The sequence below is a fragment of the Lygodium microphyllum genome, chromosome 24 (genome assembly GCF_053477565.2).
Source record: "Lygodium microphyllum isolate KBCC chromosome 24, Lygodium_microphyllum_v1.1.10, whole genome shotgun sequence".
NCBI lineage: Eukaryota > Viridiplantae > Streptophyta > Polypodiopsida > Schizaeales > Lygodiaceae > Lygodium > Lygodium microphyllum.
In genome coordinates this window covers 70,332,548-70,348,412 of record NC_141158.1, presented here as the reverse complement: position 1 = coordinate 70,348,412, position 15,865 = coordinate 70,332,548, and the positions used below count along the sequence as shown (strand labels likewise).

The 15,865-nt window shown below is 36.7% G+C and overlaps 1 protein-coding gene across 1 annotated transcript; it reads left to right on the top strand.

Moving 5' to 3' along the window:
* Positions 1–6,289: 6,289 nt before the first annotated feature.
* LOC148015221 (protein neprosin-like) lies at positions 6,290–15,135 on the top strand. Its single transcript, XM_087665185.1, has 4 exons — positions 6,290–6,370; positions 6,554–6,607; positions 14,212–14,367; positions 14,773–15,135. The coding sequence occupies exons 1-4, from the start codon at positions 6,290–6,292 to the stop codon at positions 15,133–15,135; spliced, it is 654 nt and encodes a 217-aa protein (XP_087521311.1).
* The last annotated feature ends 730 nt before the right edge of the window (positions 15,136–15,865 follow it).

Below are 15,865 nucleotides of genomic sequence, written 5' to 3'. Positions count from 1 at the left end.
TCTCATTTTTCTTAGTGAAAGAATTGCTTCTCTTCTTAATTCATTAAGAGAGAAAATACCTTAAACCTTGACTTGTAAGGGAGAGGATGACCCCAAATGAATGCAATGCTCATTACACACAAGTAAACCTTCCCAGACGTCCCCGGATGCACACATAAATACATATACACAATGCTAATGCACTTCCTCTTCTTAGAACTCAATCCATCTTCATTTATATGTAACTCCTTGGTTTTTATATACACTCTTACACTTGGTAGACACTTCCTTTCCCCTTCATAACTTATACTGCATGTACCAGATATCCTCGTCACAGTGCTCTAATCACCCCATTAAGTGATGCACTAGGAATATTGGTCTCTAAATGGTCTCATAGCCATGCTAGATCATCATCAACACTTAAAGAAAAGTGAATTATTAGTTTATTGTTATAAATTTACTAAATAAAGAATGCATAATAAGCAATCAATTTAGTGACACTCCTTGAGAAAGGTGGGTCCTTTTTTTAAAAATTTCCTATGCTTGAGATGAGAACTGAGACGCCAAAGGGCCAATTGATGAATGTTCATGTTACATAGAATGATTCTAGAGGCTCAAGAAAGCTTAACAGTGCTTTGAGCTAGTAAATGTCCTATTCACATACAACCCAATCCTATGGGATTTAAAGGTCATAGTTTAGACTCGACATTGTCTTCTCTATAAAGATAATATTTTTGTACCACTCTATAAAAGTGATGATTTTAGTTATTTTATTTTGAAATAAAGTATCAGTTTTTAATTTGTTAATTATATATTAAAGATTGAGTTTAACGAACCTTGTTTAATGGAATAGTAAAAGAAAGTTGCTTTTATGTGTTAAAACAATGTGATAGTATGCTCTTTCAAATTAGAAAAGTAAAGAAAATTCAATCAAGAAAAGTGGGAGGCTTTGGTTTTCCTAGCGATCAAACACTTATTGTAGGGTAGATTTGATAAGCTAGATAACTTTCCAATATTAGATAGAGCCTTTTAGTTCACGATGCTTTAATTTGGATAGGATTAGTTATCAAATTTAAGATAGTGCTAAGGGATAAGCGACAAGATTTTACCTTGTGGGTAGGGGGATCAAGTTACACTCTTTCCCATCTCTCACTGTCTTTGAATCAATGTGATGTTAACCCAAAGTGATCTTTCTTAGGTGGGCTCTAGATGATTGCTAAAGGTGATCTGTCCACACTTTCCTTGTGAAGTAAAACTTGGATTTTCCTATTTAACTAAGCCCAATGCTTCCTATAGAAAGACTAAATGGTGTTATGCATGGACATGAATTCTAGTTGACTGCTAGAGGACTCCTTTGGGCCTATTGGAGGAGGCACCTCGCATCTTATTAAAGACTTTGTTTAATACAAGAAATGCAAACATATTGCTATCCATTATTATTATATCATATATGAGGTGTGAAAATTACAATCATGATTGAGCATTATCCAATGGATCATATGATTGTGGATATCTTACCAAAGAGTTGATTGAGGCATGCATCATCATATTATGATTAGAGCTTGGGGTTGCTATAGTTTCTTCATCTTAAACATACTTTTGTAAATTAATCTTGCATATTCACTCACCATAACTATATTGTATATGCTTTAATCTAGACATAGATTAATTATATATTTCTTTTTACTCACCATCACTATGCAGAAAATCATATTTGTAATTTATCTTCTACATTAGTATGCAAAATATCACATCCGTACATGTGTAAATATAGGGTTTCGAGTTCTTCTCTTATGCTCCCCAATGGTTTTTTCTCTTATAATTAGAGACCTAGTTTGAGGGGATGTTAGAGCTCTATATATAGCTTACCCTACCTTAATCTAGGTCTCTCCTATATAAGTGTATCTTGTGATCAATCTAATTCTTAGTCTTTGGAAGGAAACATGCTCTCTCTCTCTCTCTCTCTCTCTCTCTCTCTCTCTCTCTCTCTCTCTCTCTCTCTCTCTCTCTCTCTCTCTCTCTCTCTCTCTCTCTCTCTCTCTCTCTCTCTCTCTCTCTCTCTCTCTCTCTCCCATACACGTATTTATGGATTTACATTAGGTTTTTGTGCTAAAAAATATTTGAAAAGCATCCCCTTTTAAGACTTCTTTCTTTCTTTGCATGAATGCTATACTTCTGTCCAACAATATCTAATTCATGTCTCATAAACATATTCTAAGGCTTACAAAATAACAATCTAATCATTTATGCCTTGCACAAAGGTTATATCCAAATAAATAATTACGTATATGCTATACAATATTCCCATACTAGAGAGCACGGAAGAATACAATATTTCTGCACTAATGAAATACCCAAAAATAGTTCATTCTTATACCTAGATTACACTCGTCGACCCTAATAACTTAATGTGCATAAGTTGGTCTAGTAATATGCTCACCACAATACAAAACACATTAGTTCCTTACCATCTATCTTCTAGGCAGAGTCTGATCAATGTCACAAAATATATTAGTTCCTTGCCATCTATCTACCGAGCACAATGTGACCAATGTTTCACATGTGTATATGTGCAACAAATCACAAATCATGCGACAAATAGACAAAGAAAATCTACAAAAACAAATAAGAATAATCTTCATAGCAATTATCATAACAACCTCAGAGCCTACATATGTATGATCCAATTCTCCCAATGCAAGGGAAGACCTCTCTATTTAGGCTTGAAGCCCTAGATGTGTATAAGTGAAAATAACTTGAATATTACTAGTTGTGTTTTTCTTTTACACAAATTTTTACTTTTTTGGCTCAAAATGAGGGTCTCCCAAACAAGTTTCACTACAAATAGGGTCATTGTTTGTCCCCCATAATTATAATGGGCGCCGAAGATTCAATTTCATGTAAAAAACATTGGGTTTCTACCACCTAAAATTACCTTCTTATAGAAGAGAAATATGTGTATCCATAGAATATCATCGAGAAATATACTAAAGCATGCTAAAGGTTACCTCTCAACTTTCAAGTTGAGCATGGGTTTCCAAATAATGATACATTTTTAGAGGAAGGTGCTTTGTTGGGTTTTTGTTTTTTGTTGTTAGAAAGTAGCCTAGCATTGTGAAGTGCACAAGGAATGTTAGCTAGTCTTAGCATGCTAGTTAGCCATTTAGTATTCATGGTCCAAAGAAACAACTACTTAGACTACTTTGATTCCTAGGCTTCCGAAGGACCCAACTAGTTATTATTGACCGTCCATCTTAATTACAATGTATTTAGTATTATGAGAAGGCGACATATGTGTTCGTTCTCTTTTCCGTAACGCTGTTACTAAGGATGCATGTGATATAAACTGGGCGTGTCCAGATGGATTAAAGAGATCCTCTGCATTATTTAATTCTCCATACGCTACGTGCCGGCGAAGGCCACCGCCCAATATTGCGGTGATATCAAAGCTCAAGATCATATATATATATATATATAGCGAGCGAGCGAAAGAGAGAGAGAGAGAGAGTGCGCGCGCAAGAGCGAGCCCTCAGGCTCCATGCACATAACCGGATATATCGCAGCTCAAGATCATATATATATATATATAGCGAGCGAGCGAGCGAGAGAGAGAGAGATAGAGGGCGCGCAAGAGCGAGCCCTCAGGCCCCTCATTGTCTACCTTCAACGTTATATTACGTCTTCTGTCATTATGCAGCAGGTGATCAACATGCAGTGCAGTGCAGACTATCATGGAGTAGGGGAGTCAGCCATACTTATAACCAGGACCATACCGCCGTATTGCGTAATTATACGTTACTGGTGATAATGTTATTACTAGTAGGAGGAGCAGGTTGTGATGTTCAGCAGCAATACGATCATCATCATCATCATGTAATTGCGCTCTCTGTACCTGCGGCTGACAAGCTCGACTACGTGACGGTCGAGGAGACTCACCATGTACCCTCCCCTCTACCCGGTTTCCACGCACACACATTATTACCACCCGCGAGTTGCATCTTCTGGAACTCTAATATCTTAGTAGCAATACTACATCGTCGTCAGAGATTGCAGAGCAAGTGTAGTGAGTCGAGGATTATTTATGTTGCCCACCATAGCTTTATACATCAAGAATATTAGGGCTCAATCTGTTCGGACTTGGGATATTAGACAACATATTTTAACGACATGGCTACTCCCCATGGCTCCCACATTAAGGTTCCTCTTTTGGGTCCATCGGAAATTCTTTTCACTTGCCATAGATTCTATTATTCTTCACTTGCTAAAAGAAGTTCTTTCTTCCAACAATTGAGCGTGCTCAATATCAACATGAACCTATCCTCTCCACTCATTCTTGCCCCATGCAAGCACCACATTAGATTCCATGTGTCTTGCATATTCTACACATCCTTCTCAGAATTTACAATCGCCTGGTCACCGCAATCCAATTGGAGGTTTATGCATCATCTTGCATCCTTAAACACATTGTAATTTGTATTTTGGGCTTGCTATGGGAGCCTTTCACCTTTCTTGGCATTGCATTTTTCGAGAATCGTGCACAAACAAACTTATTTGTCCATGTTTGCACTAAGAGTTGTGAGCCACACCAAGTAAAGCCTCAAATTTTCTCTCTTTGCACTTATAATGATGGGATCTAGAAGCATCCCAATAATGTTATATCCAACCTCCATCGATAGGTTTAATCAACAAATCCTAACTGATGTATCATATACATACAAACACTAGCTAGTCAGTGTCCCAAAATTAAAGATACAAATGCAACATACAATTGTTGCAAGGTGAGCAATAGTAAAGATACAAATGCAACATACAATTGTTGCAAGGTGAGCAATAGAAGTGTGCACTGCATAATGTGCATGTTAGAACTAATATTTGTTGCTTATTTCTTATCTAGGTTTCATTAGAATTAGGCTTGCAAACTTAAAAGAGTAAGATATTGACAAAACATATGAATAATGTAAATGATTGAGATAAATAAAATAACTATTCAACTACTGATGGTGGGAATATTGACATCCCTTGTAGTTGTCTCATGGACTATTAGTTATCGATTGTGTTCACCTGGATTTGGTGAGGGATTGCTTAGATATATCACAAAATGTGGTAAGTTAACCACTTTCTTTTTAATTACCTCATTCTACATAGCTATCAATATAGAATTCTAATCAGTATTTAGTAAAAATCATTCGTTTTACTGCATTTTTTATGGTTGGATCTCTAAAAATTTGTTTGATATTCAAGTTTATCCTTATCAAAGCTGACTATTTACTTTACTTATAAAAGTAATTAATATCATACTTTTTACTTTCCCAACAATTGATTGCATTTCAACCACTTCCTTTGGGAAGAAAGTCTTTCATGAATATTGACTTCACCATTCCAAAGAATTAAGTGGCGCACAAATTAGTATACATCATGATTTCCTTGTTGAATTTTGTATTACACTTTGATGGTGTATAGTGCACCATAAAGAGTGTTCACGAAAATCATTTTCTAGAGATGATCACAACAATTCTTCAATCTCGACAATTTGCAAGTCGTTTTCCTTACATTCTACATATTTTCTAGTCATGTTACAGCTAAAATGATCCTAGAAGTAGAAAGTTTAAAACGCTCTACCCAAAAATCTTAATTATTGTTCTTTCAAAGTCAAAAATTGATCAATTGGCATTAAATGTTGACTTAATCTTAGTTTTCATGAACATTGACCGTAAACACAATTTATTTGAAATTCTAAAGACTTTAACTACAAGTAGTACTACTTGGTAAGCAGCAAAGTGGTAAATTTCCACAATCTGGTTCAGGATGGAGGAAGCTAAAGCATGACGTGGTTGGTCTCTTCGAAAATGAGGTTGTTGGTGGATGCCCTAATGATAGTTTTCCTATTCAACGGGGGACCTTGCACATGTTAAGAGAAGAAGGCCTAATGCTAAAGTTGGTACAACAGGAAGTATTAAAATTCCAGATTTTTTACAGCATGCGGTGAGCACTACAATCAAAATACTCTCATGAATGCACTCGTGTGTGTGTGTGTGTGTGTGTGTGTGTGTGTGTGTGTGTGTGTGTGTGTGTGTGTGTGTGTGTGTGTGTGTGTGTGTGTGTGTGTGTGTGTGTGTGTGTGTGTGTGTGTGTGTGTGTGTGTGTGTGTGTGTGTGTGAAACTACTCTATTTGGTGCTCAATATATGTATATAAGCACTCATTATGTTGACCTAAGTTAAATTTTTTTTGTAGTATGCAATATACTCAGGAGACCGAACAGCCTTTTATAGTGGCATTGAGACAGGTATGTCTATTCAAAGTCCCTTTACTATGGACGATGAGTTTAGCATTTCCCAAATATGGGTGATTGCGAAATCTAACGTTTATTCCACATTGGAGGCTGGATGGATTGTAAGCTTATACAAACTATTGTTTAGTATATTTGGCTACATTACATGGCTAAAAATCAAGAATAATCACATGCAAAAGGCTATTAATTATAATAAAATCTAAAGCATCTTGCTTCTCAAGTGGACTATTACCAAATATTTTTTTAGCTTAAAGTTATCTAATATATTGTCTTGTATGATCTAGGTATCAAGTAGTGTCTTTAAGGACAATGAGCCCCACTTATTTATCTATTGGACGGTATGGAATAATAACATATACAAAGTAGACTACATGATTTTAATCTAGAGTAATGACCATATGATGATCATTTACATAACATTGCATCTAGAAACTCATGTGCATTATGTGTGCATGCACACAAACACTTGCAAACATGTGAAGCATGCAATCTTATTTTCAAAATAAACATTGGTGCATGTGTGTCACATATGCATGCATGCATACTGGTGCGCAGATCGGTCGCAGATAGCTCACGTAGTGAATCCCTGAAGGTCCCCAAGAACAATGAACTCTACCTTTTTGCACAAAAAACAATGTAAAAGCATGCACGACAAGAGGCAAGAGACAAATTGGGTTCAATCTCCCCCATGCCTTGTGTGAGCGCTTCACAAAGCATGTATTTAATGTATATTTCCAATCTTCATGCTCAATAATAGCCCAATTACAAAAATATGACAAGCTTTTAGCTTTTGAGTTTGCTTTCTACAAAAATAGGAAAATAAAGCTAATGGACAGTACCCATAGAGTCTGGCACGCCCAATCTCAATGTCCAAATAGAAATAACATATCCGTGCCCATAGACGCATACAAAATAATAATAAATAATCGATGTCTCAATAGACATAACAAAATATAGGCGTGGCGCCTATCAAAATATAGTCCAAAGGTCAAATACTCACTAAACTCCAATGCTTTCCTCCGCCACTGCTGCTATCTCTACACATCAACTGAAGCATTCACAATCGTTAGTAAAATAATACAATTAAACCGACAAAAGTGAATACCTAGCAGTCTTCAGCTACATAAATAAATCAACTGGTTAGAAATAAATCCTAACCTTAATTTATTACGAGTGCGCACTCTAAACTCATAAACGTTTATTAATTTAATATGTATTTTGTGGAATCACCCGCTATGGAATCACCCATGTACACACTAAATTAATGAAACGCCCGAAAAGGACATGCGTCCCCATCAACTTCTCGCACAAAGAATCCTCTTTGTGTATGAGCCCCGGTCATCTAAGTTTACGGAATCCACCGTAAAACCTCACGGAATCCACCGTGGCACGGAATCCACCGTGGAATATGCCTCCTGGCATCATACCCCCGGGGTGGGATAGCAATTGACCTCAATTGCTATTAGCTCAATGTGGAGCTAACAGAGTGGGGAAAGCATTTAAGTCTCTAGCGTGCATCCATTGTGCTTACTCTACAGGATGGTTCTTAAATTTTACTAGATATCTAGAATACCTTCGGCCAGTTCTAGTGGTCATGTAGTCAGTGTCTATGATTGCTTCTGGTTCAAGTATTTCAGTCTCTTCCTCTAATAAAGGTGGGTTTTCATATACAGGGTGGATAGGTAATTGGCCTCTAAATGGTCTCAATAAACTAATATGAAATGTATTATGAATTTTCCAATGAGATGGCAATTCTAACTTGAAGGCATTGTCATTAATCTTATGAATAATTCTAAATGGTCCATAGAATCTAGGAGCTAATTTGACAACTGGATGTCTATCTACACTTTGCAGTCTACGCTTTTCTATTCTAAGCCAAACATAATCATCAACTTTGAAATTCATGGCTTGTCTTTTCTTGTTGGCTTGTTTGGTATATGATTGTTGGGCTTTAGCAATCATATCCTTAACCTCATCAAAAATACTATTATGCATAGTAGCAATATCATCAGCACTCTGAATTCTATTAGACAAAGATGCAATAGGTATAGATAATCTATATCCATAAATGACTTCAAAATGTGCTTTCTTTGTAGATGTGTGCGGTGTATTGTTATATGCAAACTGTAATAAATGTACATGAGTATCCCATGTCTGAGGTTTAGAGATAGTGTATGCACGTAAAAGATCTAAAATGGTGCTATTTGTGGCTTCTGTTTGTCCATTTGTTTCTGGATGAAATGCAGATGAGAAATCAATCTTTGTGCCTAGATTTGCAAACAGTGTGATCCAAGAATTTTTACAAAATCTAGAATCTCGATATGAAATAATCACTTTTGGCAATCCATGGTTAGTAAAAACAGTTTTAAAAAATAACTGTGCTGCTTGTGATGCTGTTAAAGTTTTCTTACATGCAATGAAATATGCTTGCTTACTAAATCTATCTACAATTGTCCAAATCATGTCATGGTTAGATTTAGTATTTGGTAAACCAGTAATGAAATCCATAGATATATGTTCCCAAGGTTTAGATGGAATAGACAAAGACATTAGTAATCCATACTGTTTACCATGATGTCTCTTTATTCTGTGACAAATCAAACATTCAGAAACAAAATTAGATACATCTGCATCCATATGCGGCCAATAAAAATCTTCAGTTAACATGCGTAATGTAGATATGATACCTCTATGACCTTGATATGGGGGACAATGAATTTCATTCAAAACAAAAGATCGGAATGGAATAGTAACACACAATCTCTTTTCAAAGAACATAAATCCATCATTATATGACAATGAATCAACAGGAATGAAATTATTTTGAACTAATTTTTGCCAATCAGAATGAAAAGTAATATCCTGGTGATATGTGTCTTTCATAGCAATCAAAGAATCAAAAGATATGATATAAATATTATGAATTGCAGGTCTTCTACTCAATGCATCAGCAACTACATTTTCTTTTCCAGGTTGGTATTGAATGATAGGATGAAAACTTTGAATGAAGGAAGCCCATTTGATATGACGGTCAAAAATTTGGGGTTGGCTAAGTAGATGTCTAATGCTTTGCTGGTCGGTCTTTATCATGAATTCTGAACCCATTAAATAATGCTTCCATTGTTTTAATGCTTGTACAACTGCTAATAGTTCCTTGTCATAAGTGGAATATTTGAGCTCAGAGGATTTCAGCTTAGAACTAGAATATGCTATTGGATGGTTGTCTTGCATTAATACGGCTCCTATTCCTGATCCGCTAGCATCGGTCACAACTAGAAAGAATGGTCTATTAAAGTCAGGCAATTGTAGAACAGGGGCATTAGTTAATGCACGTTTCAGTAAATCAAAGGATTTCTGATGAGTTTCAGTCCATTGATAAACAATTCCTTTCTTAAGAAGTTTTGTTAATGGTAAAGCAAGTAATGAGAAATTACGTACAAACTTCCTATAAAAACTAGCAAGACCAAGGAATGAGCGTAATTCATGTACATTTTTAGGAACAGGCCAATGCAATATTGCATCAATTTTCTTAGGATCAACTTTAATTCCTTCTTTTGATACAATATGACCTAAATATTCTATTTCTGTCTTAAAGAATTCACTCTTGTCAGGATTTGCAAACAATTGATTTTCTTTCAGTAATTGAAAAACTAATGATAAATGCTCATAATGCTCTTTTTCACTTTGACTGAACACCAAAATATCATCAAAGAAAACAATCACACAATACTGATATTTCAGGAAGATACGGTTCATCATTCTACTGAAGGTGGCAGGTGCATTAGTTAATCCGAATGGCATGACTAAGAATTCGTAATGGCCAAATTGTGTCCTGAATGCAGTCTTAAATATGTCAGTACTATCTAGCCTCACCTGATGATATCCAGACTTAAGGTCAATTTTACTAAATATAGAAGATCCTTGCAGTTTGTCCATAAGGTCATCAACTCTAGGTATAGGATACCTATTCTTTACAGTGATCTTATTTAATGCTCGGTAGTCAATACACATACGATAGGTATTATTCTTTTTCTTGTCTAAGAGTACAGGTGCACCGAATGGGGAACTGCTAGGTCGAATTAAGCCTCTATTTAGTAATTCTTCAACTTGACTCTGGATTTGTTTTTGCTCTATTTGATTGTGCCTATATGGTGCTTTGCAAGGTGGTTGTGTGCCAGGAATTAAATCAATCTTATGGTCTTCTGGACGTGAAGGAGGTAAACCTGGTGGTAGGTCTTCTGCAAAACAGTCCTTAAAATATGCAAGAAATTCCTTATGCCTAGGGTGTAGATGATTTTCCTTTGCGTGCAATTCATTCACCCAAATGAGATATGATTTAGTATTCTTGCGTAGTGCACGTTTTGCTTGAGTATGCGAAAGCAGTGGAAAAATATGAGATGCATGCATACCATATAATGTAATAGATTTTCCTTGAAAATTAATATTCATTGTGTACGTGGAATAATCTATATTTGGATTATGCTGGTGTCTCCATGGCATTCCTAGAATAATGTCGCTTGACTGTAATGGGACAACTAAGAAATTTCTTCTTTCAATGTATGCACCAATTTGAATTTCTAAATCTTGTACTTCTTGTGTGCCATTGTACCTAGTGCCTAAAAATGCAGCTTTTATGCGATAATGCGTAGGTACTGTATGTAATTTCAATTCCTTTACCAATTTTGCTGAAATAAAGTCATGGGTACTACCGTCATCATGCAAGATAGTTATTTCCTTTCCATGCACCATACATTTCATAGTCAATAATGAATGTGGGGTAGGCATACCTGGTAAAGTGTCAGAAGTAGTAGTAGGATCATCCTCATCTTCAGTGAAATCTGGCATATCCTCATGCTCGTCTTCGTCCATGGCTCCAAGGTAGTTGATATGTGCTGGTGGCTTCTTTGAATGACAATTTGCTGCGAGATGCCCTGGCTGGTGACACTTGTAGCATACTATTGGCTTGGCTTTGGTTACATTATTTGCAATGGCTGGAAGTCTGGGTACATTTGGATTTGCTTGTGGAATAGGTTTAGGATTTGTATTGACATTGGAGGGTAATGCAGGTGGTTTAGGCCAATTCTTGCGGAAAGATGGTGATGAGAAACGACCTGGATTAAACCTTCTAAAATTGGAATTGAATTGTTTAGATCCATAATTACCGTTGGCTTGGAATTGTTGTGGTCGTCTGTCTCTTCCGCGTAACTTATCTTCAGTGTCGTGAGCTAAGGAGATGGCGTCTTCAAGGGTAGCAGGCTTGAACATGTTCACTTCAGCGTAGTAATGTCCAAGAAGTCCAGACATATACTTTCTCTTATGTGTCGTCTCTGATACATCTTCAAGCATGCGTAGCTGTAGGAGTGCATTCCAAAAACGCTCTGTATACTGTGGAATAGGCTCACGATCTCGCTGTTGAAGTAAATCCCATTGCTTGATAGCCTTCTCATGAAATTGCGGTGGAAGGAAATTCTGCATGAACTTCTTCTTGAAATCTTCCCATGTAGCAGGACATTCTATGCTCTTGCGGACTACAGTCCACCAAAGTGATGCTCTGTCTATCAGATGATTAGTAACACACTTGATTTTATCTTTTTCGGGATAAGTTTCCTCATGGAAATAGTCATCAAACTGGCTAATGAATGATAAAACAGTCTTTCCTTCTCGTATACCATTGAAAGTGCGAAACTTGAAACTTCGTTTACTTATCTTGGATTCCTTGCGAATGGTTTGTGCTTCAAGAGTGGCGTCGATGGTACGTCGAATCAAATCTTCAGCTTGAGGTTCTTCTTTATCGGTGGATGCTCTTTGAAGTTTTAATTGCGCTTGCAATGCTTGCCTAGCCCTTCGCTCTTCTTCCAATTGTAGCATGATTAGATCCAGCTTTTGTTCCATGGTAGGCTCAGGTAAGTCGTCTTCAGTCATAGGATCATCCATATGTGGGGTAGTCATCCTGTAAAACTCAACAAACCTTTCTCTCTCAAAATCAGGTTAGCGGGATGAGCGTAGCTCAAATTTGGGGTTACAAGGCTATGTATTTTTGGGTATTTCTTTCTCAATTTTCAAAAAATCTACAATATTTCTGTATCCGTTTGCTGAAAGTACTTCAACGAACTTGTAGGTAGGTAGAACAGCTTGCTGCGAACAACTTTCCAGTTTAGAGTTTTGGCATACGAACAAGTCTTCTGTGAGTTTTAAGCACTAGTCAGTTCTGATTTACTCTGACTTGCAGAGTTGTAGACTTAGCAGACTTGCAGAGTTGTTGACTTGCTGAACTTAGGCCGACTTGCAGAACTTGCAGAACTTGATTTCAATTGACTTGCTGAACTTGACTTCAAAAGTGCGGGACTTGGAGTTTACCGACTTGTCTGCCCTGTGTAACTTGCAGTGATTTAAGCTTAAGTGATTAAGCTTAAGCTTAATAAGCTTAATGGTGGACTAGCAGGCGGCGTCAAATTTTCGTGGGGGGGGGGGCCGTTTTTTCCACCGGAAATCACGGGATGAAGCCGTTTTGCCCACGATTTGAATATTAGAGCTCCCTAAGCTTAAGATTAAGCTTTGTTATGATAATTAACTTGATTATGAAGAGAGCTTATCTCTGTAACTCCACGACTTGATGATGGAGATGTATGCGTGGTCCTCCGCCTGCAGAGCCTGGTCCTTCACGATCTGACAGTGGAAACAGGGGTTCTTGATCGCCAGAAGTCTGCCTCTATCGACGGTTCGCGACGAGATTGACTGTAGAGCCCGTTTGTTCCTGGAGCTCCGCCTTCGCCCGAGATTGGTAGCGATTGGAAGCTCTTGATCTCTGCTCCGCTCTGATACCACTGGTGCGCAGATCGGTCACAGATAGCTCACGTAGTGAATCCCTGAAGGTCCCCAAGAACAATGAACTCTACCTTTTTGCACAAAAAACAATGTAAAAGCATGCACGACAAGAGGCAAGAGACAAATTGGGTTCAATCTCCCCCATGCCTTGTGTGAGCGCTTCACAAAGCATGTATTTAATGTATATTTCCAATCTTCATGCTCAATAATAGCCCAATTACAAAAATATGACAAGCTTTTAGCTTTTGAGTTTGCTTTCTACAAAAATAGGAAAATAAAGCTAATGGACAGTGCCCATAGAGTCTGGCACGCCCAATCTCAATGTCCAAATAGAAATAACATATCCGTGCCCATAGGCGCATACAAAATAATAATAAATAATCGATGTCTTAATAGACATAACAAAATATAGGCGTGGCGCCTATCAAAATATAGTCCAAAGGTCGAATACTCGCTAAACTCCAATGCTTTCCTCCGCCACTGCTGTTATCTCTACACATCAACTGAAGCATTCACAATCATTAGTAAAATAATACAATTAAACCGACAAAAGTGAATACCTAGCAGTCTTCAGCTACATAAATAAATCAACTGGTTAGAAATAAATCCTAACCTTAATTTATTACGAGTGCGCACTCTAAACTCATAAACGTTTATTAATTTAATATGCATTTTGCGGAATCACCCGCTATGGAATCACCCATGTACACACTAAATTAATGAAACGCCCAAAAAGGACAGGCGTCCCCATCAACTTCTCGCACAAAGAATCCTCTTTGTGTATGAGCCCCGGTCATCTAAGTTTACGGAATCCACCGTAAAACCTCACGGAATCCACCGTGGCACGGAATCCACCGTGGCACGGAATCCACCGCGGAATATGCCTCCTGGCATCACATACACATGTGATTATCTACACATGATCATACCACATATGTGCATATATAAAGCAAGTATACAACACGGAATATGTGTACATATAAAGTAGGTGAACAACATGGAATATGCATGTGGTAGATCATGATGGCGTGCTAGTTCCATTTTTTTATATACACAAGGAAAAGAAAATAAGCAACAAAACTAATTTATGGTTGATTGTTGTTATATGTTGGTTCAGAATGATGACTATTCCCAAACGGGATGTTTCAATTTGTTATGTCCTGGATTTGTACAAACAAACATCCAATGGACTTTAGGAGAAACATTTCCAAATGGTGCATCTATACTGGGTGATCCAAATAATCAACAATCGCTTAATTTTGCCATATTTGAGGTATGATACTTAATGATACTTATATGCTTATGGTGCTTAAAACATCATGAGGCATAATACTATGTTATGCAACCCTCTAGAGATGTCCAAGTATCCTTTAAAGACATGGGAGCATATTTCCTTGTTTCAACAAAGTTTGATCTTGTCACTATATCATGTGATTCATGTTTCAAACTGCAAGAATAGATAATTTGGTACACTATTGTAGGCTATATTTGAGAAGAAAAAGTAGTGGTATTGTTAGTAGTGGTGAGACTTGCTTTGACAATTCAAGTAACCATCCAAAGTCTCACAATGAATGAATAAACAAGTTAAAGATCACTCCTATAATAGCACTAGTACATAATAATAAGAAACATCTAATATTAACCATATTGTGATTTTTCTTTTTATATGAAATTGTAGAACCAAGGCTTGTGGTATTTTTCAATCGATAGAACTATCGTAGGATATTGGGATCCTCAATATGTTACAAATTTTGCAAATGTGTTTGCTGATGAGGTCCAACTTGGTGGAGAGGTCCAAACAATAAATGTGGCCAGTGCCACTACCATGGGGAGCAGCTACTTTCCTAATGGATTTCCTTGGGCAGCACAATTTACCTCCTTATTTTATACTGATCCCACATATAATAGTGCTCCATTTGGTCTAAATGACCTTGAAAAAATTGTTACATATCCAAATTTCTATGGACTAGGAAACCTTCAATTGGATGGTCATGGATATGTTTCTTCCTTCTTTTATGGGGGTTCTGGATACGTACAATAAAAATGGTCAATGAATATGCTAGTACCCTAATGACTTGTATGAGATCAAAGAATAAGTCTCCCAATTCTAGAACAAACAAATGAGTACACTCATTCTTTATCGCTATTATTTTATATGACACATTTTTTCCTATTTTCTTCTAGCATGTTGACTAGTATTTGTAGTAAATAAAATAGACGTTAGCGATGAGGATCGAGCAATATGTACATCATGACCATTAGGCATCCCATTGATCAACCACAAAGAAACATTGTGATTACGATATCAAGGACAATGAATATTTGCAACTAGTTTTTCCCATTTCTATTTCTTTGAGTTAGGAATTGATTTGTATAATTATGTCAAATTTATAGGTGTTGTTTTTTAGGCCATGGCCTCCAACTAGTAATCTTAGAAGGAGATATTCACTTCCCTTGAAATGATTCCTTTCTTGCATGTGAATAAATATGCTTGTAGACATGCAAATATATGCTTACCATACATTATCAATAAGAATAAAATGGAATCTTTATCATCAAATTTCATATTCCTATTTTTAACTTGATTTTTAACTCCTTGGAATACAAATGAAATCTTGTCAATAAAGGGATATATTATTCATCATAGTTCTTTATATTGGCTTGCTTCATATCCATGTTCCTATCGTGGAGTACTTTTCTGATGAGTAGTTTGTAGTCTTTGTCATGGGGAATGACTTGGCATACAAGCTCTATGATAGGATTGTTAGTTG